Source organism: Scomber japonicus, chromosome 18 (genome assembly GCF_027409825.1).
Source record: "Scomber japonicus isolate fScoJap1 chromosome 18, fScoJap1.pri, whole genome shotgun sequence".
Classification (NCBI taxonomy): domain Eukaryota; kingdom Metazoa; phylum Chordata; class Actinopteri; order Scombriformes; family Scombridae; genus Scomber; species Scomber japonicus.
Window position 1 is genome coordinate 25,398,996 of NC_070595.1, and position 19,411 is coordinate 25,418,406.

The window sequence follows — 19,411 nt, forward strand, 5'->3', positions numbered from 1 at the left end:
CAAAGAGGACTATAGGACATTTGTGCTTTGCGTAAATTCAGCAGTGATAAATACATTTTACTACCTGTGTCTAAGAAGGTAAATAGCCTCGAACATCAGGCATTTAATACATAAATATTATATAATGAAGAATCCGGGGAGTTCTGGTCCTCTGAAATGAGGCCAACGCGGAAGTAACTTAGAACTGCATTCTATCAAAAGGCCACCAGGGGGCGACCGTCTCTATACAAGTCAATGGAGAATTCACCAACTTCTCACTTGATTTATAACCTCAGTAAACGTTTTCAAAATGTGTTTATGGTCTCAATCGCTAGTTTAAAGCCTTCTTCAATGCAGTATGATGTTCATTTGTGAAATTTTGGCCTCCCTGATTTTATATTTGACGATAAAGCAGGGTATGCATTAGGGTGTGGCTAAGTCCTGATTGACCAATGTCCTCAAGATCCAGCCCTCGCAACCATAGCAACCTTCCCGCTCCGCCCATTGCCCAGCCTCATGCCCATATAAGTAGAATCAGTGTTTTTATTTTTCCCAGCATGCACCTGAAATTTTCAAGATGGCGCTCCCTAGATTCGTCTATGATTCCAACACGTTCGGAAACATTACCACCACAGCAAATCTCCCTTTAAAACATTAAACTGTAACAATATTTCATCATCATCATCATCTCAGTGATTTTCTAATATATATTCAGATCAGAGCATGCTCACTGTTATTTTCCACAAACGTGAGGACCACAGTCCCGGAGTCAGTCAGCATCTCGCACTCGTCCACCTCTCCACCTCCGTTTTTACTCTTAGAGAAGTGGATCTCCAGCTTGTTCAGCAGAGTGTCGGTGTCCATCTTGGGCAGGTTGGAAATTAAAATGCGATGAGGACAAACCTGGGTGTCGATCTGAGAAGACAGCGACAGCCACACAGGAAGTTTGAATCGGATTTGAAATCAGATTTCAGGTCAGATTTGGCTCATTCAGTGTGTTTGTCGTACCTCCACCAGCGAAGGCACAATCAGCTGAACCAGTCGGGCCTCCACACAGATGCTGCAGTCTCCTCCCAGATCCACCTGGTGCTTCTTCGTCACCAGGATCTTCTTGGCCACTGAAAACAGAACAGAGTTAGTCAGGATTTTAGAATAATCGAGCTCTGGGGTTTTTCTTCAGGTGTGAGGACTGGTAGGATCACATTTTCGGCGTTGCCATGGTGACAAGCTTTAGTTTTGTAGGTGATTGTGTGCTGATGAGTTCAACAGTTCAATTAAAGTTTATATTTCTTTATTCACACAAACAGGAAGTCAAATGGGAAAGAAATCATGGGTCAAACTGAGCCAACTTTAACTTTAACTGTCCCAGTCGCTTCTCTCTGCACTTCCTGTTCATCTCTCCCGGACTAATTAACGCTGATTGGCTGCAGCTGCTAAATTTGGTGCATGCGGAGAAAATCATAGACTTTATGGAAAGGTCACATGATCAATTTTGCTATTAAATCTGCAACATCAGCTGGAATTAGAAGTATATTTCCACTCATTTACATATTAATACAATAAAATCAAGTTCTTCCACTTGTATTATTTCAGTTTATGATGTGCAAACATGATGCATCATTCACAATGAATCAATGTTTCATTAAAAATAAACTGTTTGGTGGTGTTTAGCTCAGTGGGTAGAGCACCCACCCCATGTGTTGAGGCTATAGTCCTCACTGCAGGCAATCCTGGTTCGAATCCCACACCGAGTGGTCCTATCCTGCATGTCATTCCCCCCTCTCTGCCTCCAGTTACCTGTCTCTCTCTACTTGTCTGTCCATTAAAGGCAAAAAGCCCCAAAAAAATAAATAAACTGTTTGCACACAGGACATCATTGATTTCTGCAATTACATGCAAAATATTATGAAGCTGTTATGAGTAGTCTGCTGCAGTGGTTCCCAACCTCTGGGTCGGGGATCATTAATGAGCCACAAAGATAAATCTGAGGGGGCAATAGATGGGATAGGAAAGCATTAAAAACATATTTCTGTAGCTAATTTTCCCTTTAATCTTTTGTCTTTTTCCTGTGAATTACTGCATAATTTTTAAAAAGTACTCATAGAAGAAGGGAAAAAGTTATTCTTTAGTTGAAAAATAAATGCAACGTGTGACTAGAAGCTGCAAACAAGCATCTTTGTTTTAAAGGGGTGGGATGATGTTCTGCATGTATTTTGTATAGTGAAGTATATTGTCTAGTTCTCACCTCTATGGTTAGTAAACTATGGTACTTCCAGGTAAAGAGAAGAGGTTTCAGTAGCTAATTGTTGCCCCAGTGCCCCCTGGTGGTTTAATCTGACCATACAGGCAGATCAACACGTATAATCTGTATCACTTTATCAACTAATTCAGTATATAAAAGCAAAAAAAGACATTTATTTTACCATTTATATATTTTTTTTATTAACTAAGTATTTATTTCCTGTTAATTGTTTTATCTATTTATGTACAGCACCTTGTTTCAGCTTTTGTTGTTTTAAAGTGCTATATAAATAAAGTTGAGTTGAGTTGAATTTGTCCTTTCCTTCCTTCCTTCCACCTTCCTTTGTCCTTTCCTTCCTTCCTCCCGCCTTCCTTTGTCCTTTCCTTCCTTCCTCCTTCCTTCTTTCTCTCCTTCCTCCCTCCTTTCCTTCTTCCTTCCTTCCTCCCTCCTTCCTTCTTTCTCCCTCCCTTCCTTCCTTGACTTGAGGACAACAGGAGGGTTAATTATTTAATAACACAAACTCACCGACTTCCTCCTCAAACGTAACCAGCGCCGTTCCTCCGTTCATGGGATAAACTATATGTGCCTCCATCTGAAAGTCTTGTGAGTTGGTCGCTTTCGCCGCCTCTCCTTTGAAGATGACCTTCCTCTCCGGCACGGCGGCGAACACGTCAGCTTCCTGTTTCAGATGCAAGAGTTTGTCTTTTTCCTCTTTCACCGCCACTTTGACTCTCTCGATCTCCTCTTCCAGTTCTCGCTCCTCCTGCTCGTGTTTCGCCAGCTTCTTCTGGAAGACAGAAAAGAGACAAACACAGTGAAAAGTACTGAAAAAAATCACCTTACAAATAAATATACACATAACACAAAGTTCTGAGAATAAGTCAAATTTTCAGTTTTTTTGTGAAATGTAAGTAGTTTAACAGTTTAAGCTGTTTGATTCTTCCTTCCTTCCTTCCTTCCTCCCTCCCTCTCTCTTTCTTTCCTCCTTCCATCCTTCCTTCCTCCTTTCCATCCTTCCTTCCTTCTTCCTCCTTTCCATCCTTCCTTCCATCTTTCCTTCCATCCATCTTTCCTTCCTTCCTTCTTTCTTTCCTTCCCTCCCCCATCCTTCCTTCCATCCATCTTTCCTTCCTTCCTTCCTTCCTTCTCTCCCCCAATCCATCTTTCCATCTATCCTTCCATCTTTCCTTCCTTCCTTGACTCAAGGACAACAGGAGGGTTAAATAAAAATTTAAATACATACTTTTTCATTTGCAAGGCTCTTGGTGTGGGTCTGCTGGTCCTTAATAATGTCGTCCTTCAGTTTTTCTATTCGCTGTTTGTACTTCACCGTCATTTCACGCGCATCCTCTCGGTTGTCATTCAGCTCCTTCTGCACTTCAAGAATCTGCTCATATTTTTTCTGTGGACAAAAAACTGCGTCTCAATTGTTTTATTTCTCCTTTTTACCTATCTGCCTTTGCTCTTAGTCTACAAGTAATTACACTAAATGATGCTTATTTTTATATCTTTTCTTCATTTAAGTGTTCATGTTTTCATTAAATGTCGTCTGTGAGCTTCTTATATTATCACAGGTTAATAAAAAGTGTCTTGTGCATCTTTTTATAAACATTTCCACAAATTCAGATATATTATGTTTAAAAGTTTCAACAGCTGATTGGTGTAAAAACATAAAAACACTGAATGATCCTTTTTAAATTGCTCTTCTAAAGCTTTAAAAAGTTGTTTAGTAGATGCGCACTGGAATAAAAGACAAGGTGTTGGACCAAAAGACTAAATCTGTAAAGGCAGAAAAATGTCTGTACACTGTAGCTCCCAATGCAGATATGGTTTAATGGGACATCTCAATTTTCATGTGTCAATATGTGAGACTCTTCTTCTAATCTTCATTATTTATGCAGCATGATATACGGTGCTTTCAATGAGTGAAATACTCAAAGATAAAAAGACTTATTTGTTCAGCCTGAAGCTGAATTTAAGTAGAAAATGTAATTTCAAGCTTGTAACGAGCCACAAAATCAGCAAAGTGCATGCACATTATCACATCTTATTAATGCTGTTGCTGAGATTTTTTGTTTATTTTCAAATAAAAAGCTTTTTTAATGTGTCAGTCTCACCCAGAGATCCTGGACCTGCTGTTATTATGAGAAAGTGTATTAAAAGGACGCTTTTTAAAAGATTTGCTCTTCTTTGCAGTAGAGTTTCATCTTATCTGACGTTAAAACCCTGTGAAGAAAGTACGAGCCGCACTGCAGTGAGCGATGAGTGAAGATGCACCTTGAAAGAGTTGATTGAAGCTTGAATTCCTTCTAAACTTTCCTCAAACTCTGGACTTGTCACCAGCGAGAAATCCTGAAACACAAAGACACACAAGCGTTTGTCAAAGAGGAGAATAAACTGCTTCTTCTCTACAGGAACTTACCAAAATAAGATACTCGATATGTAATAATTCAACATTGCATTGGTTTATCTGTGTACTACTCACTTCCTGTATTTGATACACTCCCTTTCCGTAAAGATTGTGTCATTAGCTAATTTATTTTCTTAAGTGTAAATGTGTTTTGCCCTTGCTTAAAGTGTTTTTTTGCTCATGTAATTTTGTTTTATTGTATGTAAAAGTGTTTTTTCCAAAATGTTAAATTTGTCTCAAGCCTTATAAAAATGTTTCACACTAATGCTGTAATTGTTTAGGCATCGTATTAGTCTCTATATGATGGATTCAGATAGTTAGACAGAAGAGATAAAGAGATGTGAAAGTGTCAAGAGAAGAAGATGAGCATGGTAGTTTATTTAGTTTATTATTATTATTATGTTATGGTTTATTTAGAAGCAGAGGAAACATATCGCTCACTTTCACTCCGTTAATCATCTCCGCATCATTTCCACTATTTGGTACACTCCCTTTCCGTGAAGATTGTGTCATTTGTAAAAGTATTATTCTCTTTATTGTATGGTCTGTAAAAATGTTATTAGTATTTACTGTCATTTTATATTAATACACAATGAAATACAGTTTGGCAGAAATCCTAAATTTAACAGCTTATATGAAACCAAAATGAACAGAAGAATATAATAATATAATATACAGGTTTATGAAAGTTACTTGTAAATGTAATAGGTTACAGATTCCTTTAAAATGTGTAATGTAACTATTTCAATTACTTATATAAATGGTTAAATAGTATAGTTAACTTGTTTTGCACTTCCAGGCCACCGTAGGCCTAATGTAGCATGAAAACAAATGAGTCATCTTGTAAGTGAAACTAGTTTAGTTATACAATAAAACATTAAAAAAATCTCCTTGTGTGAAAGTTTCAGTGTTGCAAAAAGCCCAACAATCATCAAACTCACAGATTCATTTAATTAAATCTAATGTGTGTATATATTATTTTATTTATCTAGCAACACACACAAAAAAACCCATAAAAATGACGCCTCACCTCATCTGAAGACATGATGAAAAAGTAGTCTGAAATAAAACACATATTAAAGACATTAAAGCTTCCACTCATAAATAGTATTAGAGAGTGGATTAAACAGAGAAAAGAGTGTTAAACTAAACTTTTATAGATGAACTGAATGTCCTGATTTCAGATAAACAAACCTACGCCTTGACAATGATTATGAAACTTAATATATATGTGTGTGTGTGTGTAACAGCCCTTATAATGTATAAAAAATGGATTCCTCAATGCTAAACTCACATAAACGTGTTATTGTTAGTATAAAATAAACATGTAAACTTATATTTTTCCACTAAAAAAGCTGCTTACCTCTTATCGACCGTCTCTGCTGAGTGCTATCATTTATTCTTTCACTTTCTTTTTCAATGAAATAAAGTGATCATTATTTCCTCCAGCAGATGTCGCTACGCTACGAGGATGCGTTCAGGTGCTGTCGGACAAACTGGCTCTCTTGCGTTTCAGTATGCACAAACTAGACGGTGGGCCAAGGGGAGATTACGTGTCGAACCCCACCGAGGGAAGACCTAATTTTATGTGTACAACATCGTAATTTTTCAACAAATTAAACCAAAAATTGTTGACACTCTTACCTCTTGCACATTTTTTTGTTTATCGGTAACTTTGTCTGAGTTAACGGTTCCGGCAAACTGAGCGGGCAGCTATACTCGGGGTCCGACATTGATGACGTCAGCAGTTATTGTCCAATGACACGCCTCGAAATTGCCCGGGGGGGTTTAACTTCTTTTTTTTTTCTTGTTGAAACTACGCTTGCTAGCAAACACCGTAGACATGTCTATGGCAAACACCATAAAAATGGAGTGCTGTATGCATGTTGTTGAAAAAGATGGTCGTATAACCCCGTTTACAGACACCGGATGGAAGAAATTTACAACTTCTGTGTTTCTCTGGAAAGACCTTGGTACCAGAGAGAGTACTGTGGCAGAAGAGGCAGTGCTGAGGTTTAAACTTACAACCCAGGTTTGTTGTCATACTATATAGTGGTTGTGTTATGTGGATGGCTTTAGCTTGCCAAGAGACTGAAAATGGAAATAAACTGTGACTATATATTTTTATTTTATTTATTATGTGTGTGCGTTCATTAATTGTCCCTTTTTAAATAAGTTAACTGTGAACCTCAAACTTCAGGAACCTGCTGCTATTCCAGCTAAATATGGCTACCACAGAGACTGCTACAGCCACTTCACCAACGTGACCAACATAAGACGAGCCCAGAGAAGATTTGAAAAGGCACCTTTATTTCACGAAGAAGCTGAAAAAGAGGGTAAGGTGTCCAATAGAAGAAAAGAATAGTCATGTCAATGTGAATGTTGAACTTCAGCTGTGAATCTGTGAAGAAAAAGAATAGAAATTAGCATGAAAACACAATGACATTATGCACATTACATTTGAGAACCAAACTTTGTCTTTAACTCGTATGACATAAGTTTATTACACTGTTTCTTAGAATTATGTGGGGGACAAAAAAACAGATATAACAACTTTCTCGCTGGATGTTCCTGGTGTTTCCTCCTGAGCCCCCTGCAGCACATAAATGTTAAAATATGAATTAGATTACTTCAGTTTAAGTTACAATGCCTGGTGCCACACACACACACACACACACACACACACACACACATACACACACAGGAAGTCAATGGGACAAAAATGTCCACTAACTATAAATTCAGGAGATAAAGTGAAAATCTGACACTACAAAATAACTAATGCATCAAAGTAAGTTTTGTTACCAATCTTACACAAACAAAAGATTTCCCACCTCAGATCATTTACTATATTGAAAGTCAGTCATTTTGTGTCTTCTTTTTTTTTTTTTGCCAAAATCAGTTGCACCCCATAATTAAATTGCCAATAAAAATGGTAAACAATAAAAAAAATAGTAGTTAGTATTTTTGATAAGAACTCAGGTTGATTGAAAGTTGATATATACACACATATACATATGGCCTATTTTTAGAGTAGCTGATGTTTTGTCCCCTTCTGTAAATTAAAGAGTTTTTTGGAAGTCTGACTGAGGGTTAAAATAATAATTGTGATGCTAGCTACTAACCTGACATCTTTAATCTGTTATAATGTAATGGAAGAGAAGCCTAAATGTGTTGTCTGCTTCTTGCTTTTTAGAGCCAGAGGTAGAAAGAGAAGCAGAGGATGGTGATGATGGTGATGATGGTGAGGGAACTGCAGCAAAGACGCAGGCTCTGAGCTCACACACCTCTGACCTCTGCACATCCAAGCGGGCTCCACACCTTCTGCCAGTTCACTGCATTATCTGCAAACATGAAAAATACAAACGCGAAACATACACCCGGAAAAGAATGAAAGAAAAACTAATTCGGTGTGGAACACTCACAGCCGGGAAATTGCTTCTTGCAGCTGAGGGACGGAAAGATGAGAGTCTGCTTCTGCACATTCGGGACAGGGACTTGGTGGCCAGCGAAGCGAGATACCACTTCACCTGCTTCAGAGACTATACTCGCTATCTTTCTAAAAAGACAAATGAGACCGAGAGCAACTTGTATGAAAATGGGTACAAGTACTTCTGTGAGAGCGTGATTGAGGAGAGGCTTTTAAGAGGACGAGAGGTGCTTCGACTTTGTAGGCTGAATATGCTTTTTAAAGACGTTGTAAGACAAAGGGAAGGACTCAGCATATCATCTTACAAGGCACATTCTCTGAAGGCCAGACTCCAGAAGTCGCATCCTTTCTTAAAATTTCAGAAAGCACCAACAACTTACTTTGTGTATGTTGATGATCTGACAGCTGAGGAGATCCTTCAGGAAAATGCTGCCTCCTCTTCCTCCTCTTCCTCATCTGACGCTGAAGCTGAAGGCAATGATGCAGACACTCCAGGGTCAAGTCACACAAAACATAACACTGGCATCATCACAAAAGATAGTTCTCGGCTATTATATCACGCAGCTCTCACACTCAGAGATATCATTCACAACACAGCAAACAGTTCACCAGAGCTCCCTTGGCCTCCAGCAGCAGAAGACCTGACACATGAGAGTGCCCTAAACATGGTACCAGATCAACTTTTTAACTTTGTCGCACGGACATGTGGAGTTTCAATGGAACCGTCGGACAATGAGTGTGTTGAGGTCACGTTGGAAGACAGAAGGAAGATAGTCTCGACCTGTCAGGACATCATTACCATGAGCACCAAAGGCACATGACTGGCTCAGCTCAGCTCAGCTCATAAGGCTTGCTGCTGAATGGTCTCGGCCACAGCTCGTCCTATTCCCACAGAAGGAGCCTTGAGTGTAGGCCTGAATGTAGGCCCCTGAATGTCATGGCTGGAAGATGGCAGGAGATTTCTTGGAAATGGACTGGATGACCCTTCCCCAGCTCCAGAGGCAAACCTTGAAGTGGTGCACTGCTCTGGTTGCACCTGCAAAATACACGAGCTGCCATGTACAAACTTGTGGCAATAGGTCATTTGAAGATGAGTAGTGGTTCCAGGGCCAGCATGAGAGGAGAGAACACCTTTCATCAGTACTGTTCATGTTAATGTTATTTGTTTCTGTAAATATGTTACGAAGCATTCTGACTTATTAATTGTTGGATATTATAATAAAGTTTACTAAACAACAGTGTATGGTTTGAGCATTATTTCTCATTGTCCGGCATGGGAGTATTTAGGGCTGGGCCGATATGCTTTTGTGCTGATTCGATTCTCTAACGATTTTTGGGTCTCGATTCAATTTTACCAATTATTGTGATTTTCTTTCCTTAAACAAGAACAGGTTGAACCAAACACTTGATAACACATCATAAGTCATATTTACAAAAAACACATCAGTTTGTGAGATTTATGTTTAAAACTGTTCACCTGCCCTCACAAAAAACATTGTATGAGAATCAATTTTTTTGGCCCAGCCCTAGGAGTATTACCTAGTGGGAATATTGTTAGTCTGTTACTGCTAAATGAAATTAACTCAAGTTTCACATAATTGAAATGGCACGAAGCTGGTTTAAATACAACAGCTTAGTCCATTTTGTATCTAATAACTGACTGGGGTATATACCACAAAGAACCATGTGTTTTGATCATTTAAACAAAAGTAGATAAATGTAGCACCAAAACTATATTAGAAACAGGTATATACATAAAAATATTAAATATACTCACTTTAATTCAACATCTAACTTAAATACAGAATTATTCATAGTAATATAGAGTTAAAAGTTCTTTCAAAATAAAAGAACCTGTGTGGATTTTAACAAGAATCTGAAGAGGTTTTATTCTGTTGTACCATTACACTTTCAATAATTAAAATTAGTGTAATTTATGTTCATCTTGTTTAAAACGTTAATATAACTGTTGTCTTTACCAAGTATACTTTACAGAGGACTGAAGTGTTTATATTTGCTGCCATTTTTCATTTTGTGGACAAACATTAAAAGTAGGTCAACTTCAATTAATGACAACTTAAAGTGAGAAAATATAAAGAAGCATTAATACATTTTAACTTGTTATGGGTGTAAATATTATGTCTGTACACCCTACAACCTATTTTATATTTAGTTTTAAGCTTCTTTTTTTAAGTGTTCAATGATTTATTCCAAAGTATTGACCCAAAATATAGAAACCAGACTAATAATAACTGAATCTTTACTACATCACAGCCTCAGTGTGTCCAGACTATAACAAACATACTTGATGTCTCTCAGTACAATAAACCTGTTTATTAACTCAATCAACAACTGGAATATTACAATAAAAAGTCAGAAATCAAAACACTTTTTTTAAACATTTATTTGTGAAAGCAATGAATTTAGAATCTGAGCTTCTGGAAGAACCACTTGTTCTTGCCCGTCTTGTACCTGCAAACAGAAAGAAAACACAATTAGTTCATTTTCCTCTAAAATAAAAACACAAACAGCTGATTTTATATAAAGAAATGTAATGAGTCAAGGAAGGAAAGGGAGGAAGGAGGGGAGGAAGATGGAAAGGAAAGGAGGAAAGGAGAGAGAGGAAGGCAGGAAAGTAGGGAGGAAAGGAAAGAAGGAAGGAAAGTAGGGAGGAAGGAAGGAAAGTAGGGAGGAAAAGAAGGAAGGAAAGTAGGGAGGAAGGGAGAGAGGAAGGCAGGGAGGGAGGAAGGAAGGGAGGAAAGGAAAGAAGGGAAGAAAGGAAAGGGAGGAAGGAAGGACAGAAAAAAAAGAGAAAGAAAGAGAAAAAGAGGACTTAAGGAAAGAAGGGAGGAGGGAGGGAGAAAGGAAGGGAGGAAGGACAGAGAAAAGAAAGAAGGAAGGAAGGAACAAAGGAAGGAAGGGTCAAAACAGACGGGGTCAATTTGACCCGGGAGGACGACAGGAAGGTTAACTGAATAAAAACCTGAGAACTGAGCTAATATCTCAATCTGCTGTCTGATAATAGTTAATAAAAAGGATTCTTCTAACAAATTAACCTGAAAATAACTTTCTACAGGCGACGCAACATCACCAAAAACATCTTAAAAGACATTATTATAGTTTAGATATATATGTGCTGATTAACAAGAACTGTTACATTACATAGGAGTCATTTAAAAAGAAAGACATGATGGGACTGGACTCACCTCTCCTCAAACTTGACCTTGGCCTCCCGCCTGGCTTTGCGTTTGAGGGCTGGATCCCTGAAGACGTCCTTGTTGACAACAGTTTTGTCCAGAGGAATATCCACAGAGTATCTGAGGGAAGGAAAAAAAAAAAAAAAAAAAAAAGAGTTTAACATCTTTACTCCTGCTGTATGAACAGGTCTGAACTTTGAGCCTGTTTAACATCTTGTATAATTAAAGATTTATAACTGGAGTGTTTTAACATGAAGCAGCTTCAACATTAGAAACCGAGGACTTCACATCAAATCTAATATGTTTATTGTTTGTGTCTGATTTAGAAAAAGCATTACAGGCAGAATAAGCCGCAGTAGTGATGGGTGATATGGCTCTAATATCACATCACAGTATTTCAGGATATTACTGTGTTGATATTGATGATATGACGAAGGAAGGATTTCAGGTTCTCCTTGTAAAGAAACCAGCTGTTTCTGCTGAAGGTGGTTAAATAAATTAGTTGTATTGTCCCTTTTTTGTTAGTTTTCTTGCACTTCTTACATATTACAGTTTGATCATTTATCACCAAACAACCTCCACACTAATGACGTCTGTCTCCTTTTGGATTCTCCTATTTCCTCAATATTGTGAATACAGCACAAACATAAAACACACTTAACATAAAAGACACTTGTATTGCTATATTGTGTTTTTCTAGAGAGCTTCCCAGGTTATCTTGTGTCGAGCATGAGTACAAAGGACATCATATTCTCACAATGCACCAAGAAAATACAACAAAGCACCAAATGCAAATTAAAGCTGCAGTCTGATACATAGAGGTAGAAAAATATTTAGCTTTCAGTCTATAAAATGAAGTGTGTCAAGTGTCAGTGTCAATATTCAAGAGTTATAATTTAAAAAGCTCCACTCAACGTTTAGTCTAATCTAATTAACCTACTAACAAACTCTCCATCAATTAAATATAACTATAAATGTGTCAAACTGAAACAGCTTCCTGCAGGTTGATTTTCAGGGATTTAAACATTAGTGCAGGAATGATTATATAACTGACATCTATAGACAGAAGAACCTCTTTAATAGTCATCTCTCCTGTTCAAGAAGTCTTAAAATGTGTGTAAAAGATCATCTGACAATCTGATAACACTACAGCCACATATTCAGTCACTAGTCTTAAACAAAGACAGTCTGGATTCACCATCGGTTGACATTAGCGCTACATGAGTTACTTTAATTCCAGCTGAAGCATCGACTAACGGGTGGAGCCGCCAGCAGCTTCAGCGTCAGCACTTCACCAAAAAGCTCAGTGAGAGGTTTTTACTCTGCTGCTGACGGCCTCAATGAAGCTACCAACGTTATTTAAAGCAGGGAAGTGCAAAACATTTAATACACTGAACAACATACTGTTGACTGGTGATGCTTCGCTTGTTAACTCATTAAAGTGAATAAATCTACATTTACCTGCAATATAGGTGCTGAATTAAGTGTTTCCTAATGCTACTTTCCTTTTTAAATATTTCATCCATGTTGCTGCTTTGCACCTACAAGCAAGGCCTATTTTTAAATTGTGTGTTTTTATAAAGGAGTTTGGTGTGAGTGTCATTAATCTAGGGGACGTTCAGCATCTTCAGCACCTTTAAAACCTATTTTTATATACTTGGGGACATTAATCATTAAAAGTTTGGCTGGGTGATTAATTACACTTCATTTCTGTGGTGTCACAAACTCAAATGTATTATTGCTTTACATAATAAATACTTTAAATACTTTATTTTTGGATAGGGACAGTGCCTATTGATGAACATCGATATTAAAACATCTCTGTAAATATGCCAGCTTATAGCAAAGCTGCTAATTTGCATCCGTAGTCCCTAGTGAGTATCATCGTCTTAACCCTTACATACTTGTTTAGGGTCAAATTTGACAGCTGATAACACCCAGAATATTCCTTGACCATGAAATTGACGTGACTTTTTCCTAAAAGTGTCTCAAATAAACCCCTCAGGTCCATAAAGTTGGTTTCTGTTATATTTCTTCTATGTCTTGGGTAAAATAGGACATGATATTGTGTTTATTCTCCAAAAATGAGCAGTGTAAAACCTAAAAAACACACTCTCTGCTCTCTTTTTAAACAGATCTGTGGTTCAAAATTTGGTAGAAACACTTTTTATGAGGGGTTTCTTACTGTGAAGGTGTAGAATATGAACAGTATGTGAGAGTTAAATAAAAGCTGCTCTGCCTCCAACACTGTTCGACCCACAGCAGCAGCAGCAGATTTACTACATCGGGCTTCGTCATCAGTCTCCAGCTACAACACTCACCTGGTGGGCATCAGGTGGTTGTAGTTGAACACCTTGACGAAGGCCTTGATCTTGGACCTCTTGGCGATCTTCTTCTTGCCCATGGTTGTGGTCACCTTACGGGGGTAGCGGTCGATGCCTGCGACCAGAGCGTGGCTGTAAGGACGGTCGGTGGTGCCATCGTCAATGTTCTGCAAAGGAGACGATGGATTCAAATCAATTCCCTCTTTATTTATATAGAGCCAAAACATGACAAGTTATCTCAAGTTATTAGATAGTGTATTGGAGAAATAAATGCACTACAGATTAAAGGACAAGTTCAGTTTTTCCACATTGTTTACCCTTTATTTGAACATTTAAAGACCCCCCTTAAAGAGTTAGGTGCCCAAAATCAACATTGAAACAGGTTCTTCCTGCTGTAATCATTCCTCCTGTTCATACTGGCCATTAGAAGATCCCTTCATAATGCACTTACAATGTAAGTGACAGGAGATGAAATCCATAGTCATCCTTGTGTGCAAAAATGTATTTAAAAGTTTAAAAGCTAATATGAAGCTTCAGCCAGCCAAATGAGTCAAATCAAGTAGATATGTTTCATTGTTAGTCTTTTAAAGCCAAAGTCTCTCTTTTTGTTACTATACTTCCACCACAGCTCAACAAGGAAACACAAAGAGGCAATTTGATGCTAAAAAGACTGTAAATGTGGCAGATATCCACTTGATATGACTAACTCAGACTGCTGAAGCCTCATATAAGCTACTTTTAAATGACTGTGTGGACACATTGTGAGTTTTGGCCTCCATCACTTACACTTAAACCACATTTAAAGGGGATATTTTAATGTTTATAGCTAGTAAGCCTTCATTCAGTGCTTATAACCTGACTGCTGTTTCAACCCATATTAAACACATTAACCCTGATAGTTAACTCCACATGTTGAGTGTGTGTGTGTGTGTATGTTTCTTTTTCCTGTACCTTGACGATGACAGCCTTGCGTCCGGCGTAGCGTCCAGCTAGGACCATCACCACCTTCCCAGGCTTCATGAATTTGCCCATTACTACCAAACAGAGAAAATGAAAATCACAATCAATTACAACGTTTCCGATACACAATCAATACTTTGAATGGGCCTAAACGACAGACAGGAACTTAAAATGAAGGAGTTTTCTAGTTGACACGTTAATGAGACCGATGCTGGTTGTAATTGAGTTAAAATGTGAGTTTAAACTACAGTGTGAAGTCTAAATACGCAGGATAAAGCAGCTATAACACGGTGGAGGAGCCATGTTGGATCCAGCGCTACGGAGACGAAGCGTCGCACTAAACGCTTAATCTCTACTTTAATCAAACACATAATCACGATAATAACACATTGATTTTGTCTAAAGGAGTGTTTGTTACAAGTCTGGTGGGATAAAAACTATAAATCGGTCGGATTCGAGCCGATGTTTGAAGATTTTTAGTAGGGATGTTTCACTCACTGATGCTGTTCTACGGCCGCCGCTAACAGGAAAGGAAGCCGAGAAGGTTTCTGTGAACTTTGACACGGCGAGAAACCTACGTCACTTCCGCTTATAGAAAAAAAAAACCGACCTCATTATTTATTTTTTAGATATTTTTTCTTTTTCTTTTACTCTTTTAAAAAACTGAATCACGTATTTATTTTTTTGGTTGTTGGTGTTCATTTTTAATATATAATTTTTAAAAAACAACAACTTAGTTTAAAGCTACCTCACCTTGTCTGTTCTACACTACACTGTCTTTTATGTTTTGTTTCTTATTGTTTTGTTTTTTACTGTTTTATTTATTTATTGTACGGTGTCCTCGAGTGCCCAGAGAGGTACATTCAAATAAAATGTATTATTATTATTTATTAATTAATTTATTTATATGTTTATTTTTTATTATTTTTTATTTTATTTTATTATAAAAATAAAAACAAAATCCTCCTGGAGACAATGGTATGTGTTGAAACAAGCCTGAAAATCAAAAACTATATCCAAATACTGTCTGGACTGTAAGTATAGTGTTTTCCCCCCTTATATTAAATATCTTGGTTAAACTTTTATATTCTTTGTTCTATTTATTGCCAAGTTAGTTTTATTTTATAACAATTTAAATGTATGTATGTTGTGCTTGTGTCTATCTACACACCTTGCCTACACTGTTTGTAGTCCTTGTGTTGGACTATTACAGGGACTGCAGATGGAAACTAGCCAATAGCTTTACTCTGGTGCAATGCATCTTTTCTCTTTGAGATTAATGGTTCCTGACAAATAAACAAATAAATAAATGTTTTATTATTTGTTTTGAGGAGTTGGCTACAGCTGCATTTCGTGGTGCAACCCTGTGTTGTTTAATGACAATAAAACTGACCCGTGAACCTTGTTTAAGCATCAAACCCTCGACCCTGCCGGTGGTGCTGCCTTCCTGCTCAGTGAAGCCTGTATTTGTTGCTGTAGCTTTGACAGCAGGTGTAAAGCAACATTATTAAAGATTTCACCACTCGAGCTGCGTGCATAGGCCATGAACTTTATTAACATATTTTCATGACGTGTTCTTAGCGATGTTAAACAGCCGAGACAGACAGATCAGGTGTACTCTCTGATGAAGCTTCAGGTTTTTCTGATGAGGAAAGCATTTCCCACACTGCTCACAGATGTGAGGCTTTTTTCCTGCACATTTATGTTTTTTTAGATTATTGGCTTGAGTAAAACTCTTCCCACACTGGTCACAGCTGTACGGCTTTTCTCCGGTGTGAATCCGCTGATGAACCTTCAGATTACTACGGTAAAGGAAGCTTTTCCCGCACTGGTCACAGCTGCAGAACTTCTCTCCCGTGTGAATGTAACGATGGATCTTTAAAGCTTTAGATTGAGTGAAACTTTTACCACACAGGTCACAGCTGTAAGGCTTTTCTCCAGTGTGAGTCCGCTGATGAAGCCTCAGACGACACTGGAAAGGAAAGCGTTTCCCACACTGGTCACAACTGTACGGCTTTTCTTTGCCGTGAGTCCGCAGATGATGCATCAGTCTACTTCGGAAAGGAAAGAATTTCTCACAGTGGTCACAAGAGTAAACTGGTTTTTCTCCAGCATGAGAGCACTGATGACTGTTTAGATCACTAGATTGGTTGGAGGTAGAAGGCATAGCTCCAACATGAGTGCCCTGATGGATCCTTAGATGACTAGATTGAATAAAACTCTTTCCGCACTGGTCACAGGTGTAAGGCTTATCTCCAGTGTGACTCCGCTGATGAACCCTCAGTTCACTTGGGTAAGGGAAGACTTTCCCACAGTAGTTGCAGGTGTAAATCTTTTTTTTTCCATGAGGAGTGCACTGATGGCTCATTAGATCACCAAACTGAGTAAAACGTTTCCAGCACCGATTGCAGGTGTAAGGCTTTTCTTCAGCATGGGGGCACTGATGTCTCTTCAGATTACCAGATTGAATAAAACACTTCCCACACTGGTCGCAGGTGAAAGGTTTTTCTCCAGTGTGGGTCCGCTGATGAACAGTCAGACCACTTAGGTAAGAGAAGCATCTCCCACACTGGTCACAGCTGTACGGCTTTTCTCCAGTATGGGTCCGGAGATGTCTCCTTAAAGTCACAGACATAGTGAAACTTCGACCACACTGCTCACAGGTGTGCGGTTTTTCTCTGGTGTGGATTCGCTGATGAAGCTGTAGATATGCCGCATTACAGAAGTTCTTCTGACACAGCTCACAGCGGTGTGTTTTCTTCGCAGTGTGTGGTGGAGGCCGGAGGGAATCAGTTGGTCCTCCTGTGAAACTCTCCACACCTTCACTATGAGGGCCAGTGTGAATCTATTGAATGGAAAGAGAAAAGACATAAGGAGAGGAAGAAGGTGTTAAATATTGGGACTGATACAAGAAGAGATGATGTGTGGAAAAACATAGATGAGGTGGAGATGAAGTCTTACACCACCAACTTAACAACAAGAACAAAGAAAGCTGAGTTTAAATCATTCATCAATGTTAAATATATTAAACTGTGTCAGTTTAACTCATAATTAAGGTTAGAGCCTGTCAGATCCTAAGCATCAGAACGGTTGCTATGGTTACAGGCAAGTTAATAAACCCAGAGCCTTGATGTAAAACAAAACTTTTTAGAGAATTTACTCATTTACTCAAGCACTATTTTGAGGTACCTGTTCCTTACTCAAGTATTTTCATTTCATACTACTTTATACTACTTTACATACTACTATACATGCAGGACTTTTACTTGTAATTGAGTATTTTCATATTACTGTAGTGGCACTTTTTTTTTTTTTACCAAAATAAAAGACCTGAGTACATCTTCCATCACTGATCACTGATACATTTCTCAGGTTTATTTTTCTGGCTCTCACCTCTGCTAATGAGCTCATTGTACTGCTGCAGATTGTATTCATCTCTGTATAATATTCCTCCATCTATCAACATAAAATAAAGGCACAAAAAAACAGAAATGTTAACACAGAGGGCAACAACACATCGCTATGTGAACCACAGACAGCTGCTAAACAGTTTGGCAGTTGTTTTAAATGTGGCTTTTTCTGTGCAGTAAAAATACTACAAACATTTTAAAATAAACTATCAAATAAAATAAAAAAAAAGATCAAACTGACAGTAAATTAAAACAGTTTAGCTCTTGAGTTTTCAGTCAGTGTTAAAACCAGCTTTTAAACACACCGTTTCTATGCTATAATGAAGAAGGACAGACTCCTGCAGGTGATGCTCTTCACTGAGCTCTGGGCTGCACGTTGTTGACGTTTGCACTGGACGTTTCCATGGCAACGCTTGCTGAATGGCTGAATCCCATCCCAGAATAATCAAATGACTCCCATCCTGAAAATCCAAAATGCTTTTTGAAAATAAACCCACCATAATCATCACCTTTTTACTTCATTTATAGCAATAAAGCATTAATTGATCAGTGCAGAGAGGGTCATTGATTATTATCGTTGATTATTGTAGCCCCCAAAACACAACTGCTGTGTTAAGTGGGAGTCCAGTAGTTTGTGCTTATAAAATAACTGATACACTGATATTCCCCCTGCAGTTATCTTTCTTATGGCTGCAACACACAGAAAAAAAAAAATGTCTGTACATGTTGTAACCACTATGCGCCACCAGGGGGCGACAGACATCATTGCTCACAACAGCCTCTTTCTTTAGTTCACACAGGGTCAATTAAAGCCCCCAAAAGCCATTTTCACCTCAGATTGATTATTTTCTCAATGTTATTCATTCAGATAGCTGTCTATTATATTTTTTGATGGTTTATTCTAGAAAAAAAAATACAGTTTAGATATTTAACACAACCTAAATGACTGTTTCAGAGCTTATCCAAAGATATCTGTACCAGCGCTGAAATAATTGACATTGACACAATTCATACCTCTTAATATATTAACAGTTTTAATTGATTAAATAAAAACAACATAAACAGCTCAGTTTAAATGACTCAGTGTGTATTATTACTATTACACCCAGACTGAACATCTACAGCAGCTACTTTTAACAGTGTTTCTGATACGTTTCATCTACTCCAGTCAGTGTTGAGCTGAAACATGCTGTTCAATAAATAAACGTCCGTGTACATGAATCACAACATAACAGCAGAACAAGACGCAACAAAATCAGGTGGGGGGGGCATTGAAGTACACAGCCTAAAAACAGGAAACTGTAACGTAAAATAAATGATAAAATATGTGTCTTAATCTCAGGAAATACAAACACAGGGTGATGTTTTATCAGCACGAAAACACTTTAAAGGTTTGAAACATAACACCAGAAGAAACAGTAAGAGGGGAAACATAGAGCAGATAGGAGCTAACCTCAGT

General features: G+C 38.0%; 3 protein-coding genes across 4 annotated transcripts in view; all 3 read right to left on the bottom strand.

Annotated features, from left to right (window-relative positions):
* Positions 1–5,090, bottom strand: part of ifi35 (interferon-induced protein 35) — a 5,797-nt gene extending 707 nt beyond the window's left edge. The window contains exons 1-6 of the mRNA XM_053338933.1: positions 5,073–5,090; positions 4,499–4,573; positions 3,465–3,623; positions 2,747–3,008; positions 988–1,097; positions 711–894 (exon numbers count right to left, since the gene is read on the bottom strand). Of these exons, the coding sequence (XP_053194908.1) occupies positions 711–894; positions 988–1,097; positions 2,747–3,008; positions 3,465–3,623; positions 4,499–4,573; positions 5,073–5,090 (808 nt within the window). The remainder of the gene's footprint in view (positions 1–710; positions 895–987; positions 1,098–2,746; positions 3,009–3,464; positions 3,624–4,498; positions 4,574–5,072) is intronic.
* rpl27 (ribosomal protein L27) overlaps positions 1–15,082 on the bottom strand; it is a 25,236-nt gene extending 10,154 nt beyond the window's left edge. Inside the window, exons 1-5 of one of the 2 annotated variants that reach the window (XM_053338541.1) lie at positions 15,041–15,081; positions 14,534–14,616; positions 13,580–13,749; positions 11,268–11,378; positions 10,480–10,533 (exon numbers count right to left, since the gene is read on the bottom strand). In XM_053338541.1, the coding sequence (XP_053194516.1) occupies positions 10,485–10,533; positions 11,268–11,378; positions 13,580–13,749; positions 14,534–14,614 (411 nt within the window). In that variant the 5' untranslated portion in view covers positions 14,615–14,616; positions 15,041–15,081 and the 3' untranslated portion in view covers positions 10,480–10,484. Of the gene's footprint in view, positions 1–10,374; positions 10,534–11,267; positions 11,379–13,579; positions 13,750–14,533; positions 14,617–15,040 lie in introns of those variants that run through there. The other variant, XM_053338540.1, reaches the window with a different exon arrangement.
* A 1,024-nt stretch (positions 15,083–16,106) lies between these two features.
* Positions 16,107–18,357, bottom strand: LOC128379314 (gastrula zinc finger protein XlCGF17.1-like). The gene is made up of 4 exons (XM_053338934.1): positions 18,328–18,357; positions 16,934–17,387; positions 16,714–16,846; positions 16,107–16,563 (listed from the first exon to the last, which is right to left on the bottom strand). The coding sequence occupies exons 1-4, from the start codon at positions 18,355–18,357 to the stop codon at positions 16,107–16,109; spliced, it is 1,074 nt and encodes a 357-aa protein (XP_053194909.1).
* Positions 18,358–19,411: the final 1,054 nt, after the last annotated feature.

Coding starts and splice junctions, on each gene's coding strand:
- LOC128379314 (XM_053338934.1), bottom strand. CDS start 18,357: ATGGAAACGTCCAGTGCAAACGTCAACAAC. Junction 16,847..16,933: donor CTGCAATCGGTGCTGGAAAC/GTTTTACTCAGT, acceptor ACTGTGGGAAAG/TCTTCCCTTACCCAAGTGAA. Junction 16,564..16,713: donor CATCAGGGCACTCATGTTGG/AGCTATGCCTTC, acceptor GACTCACGGCAA/AGAAAAGCCGTACAGTTGTG.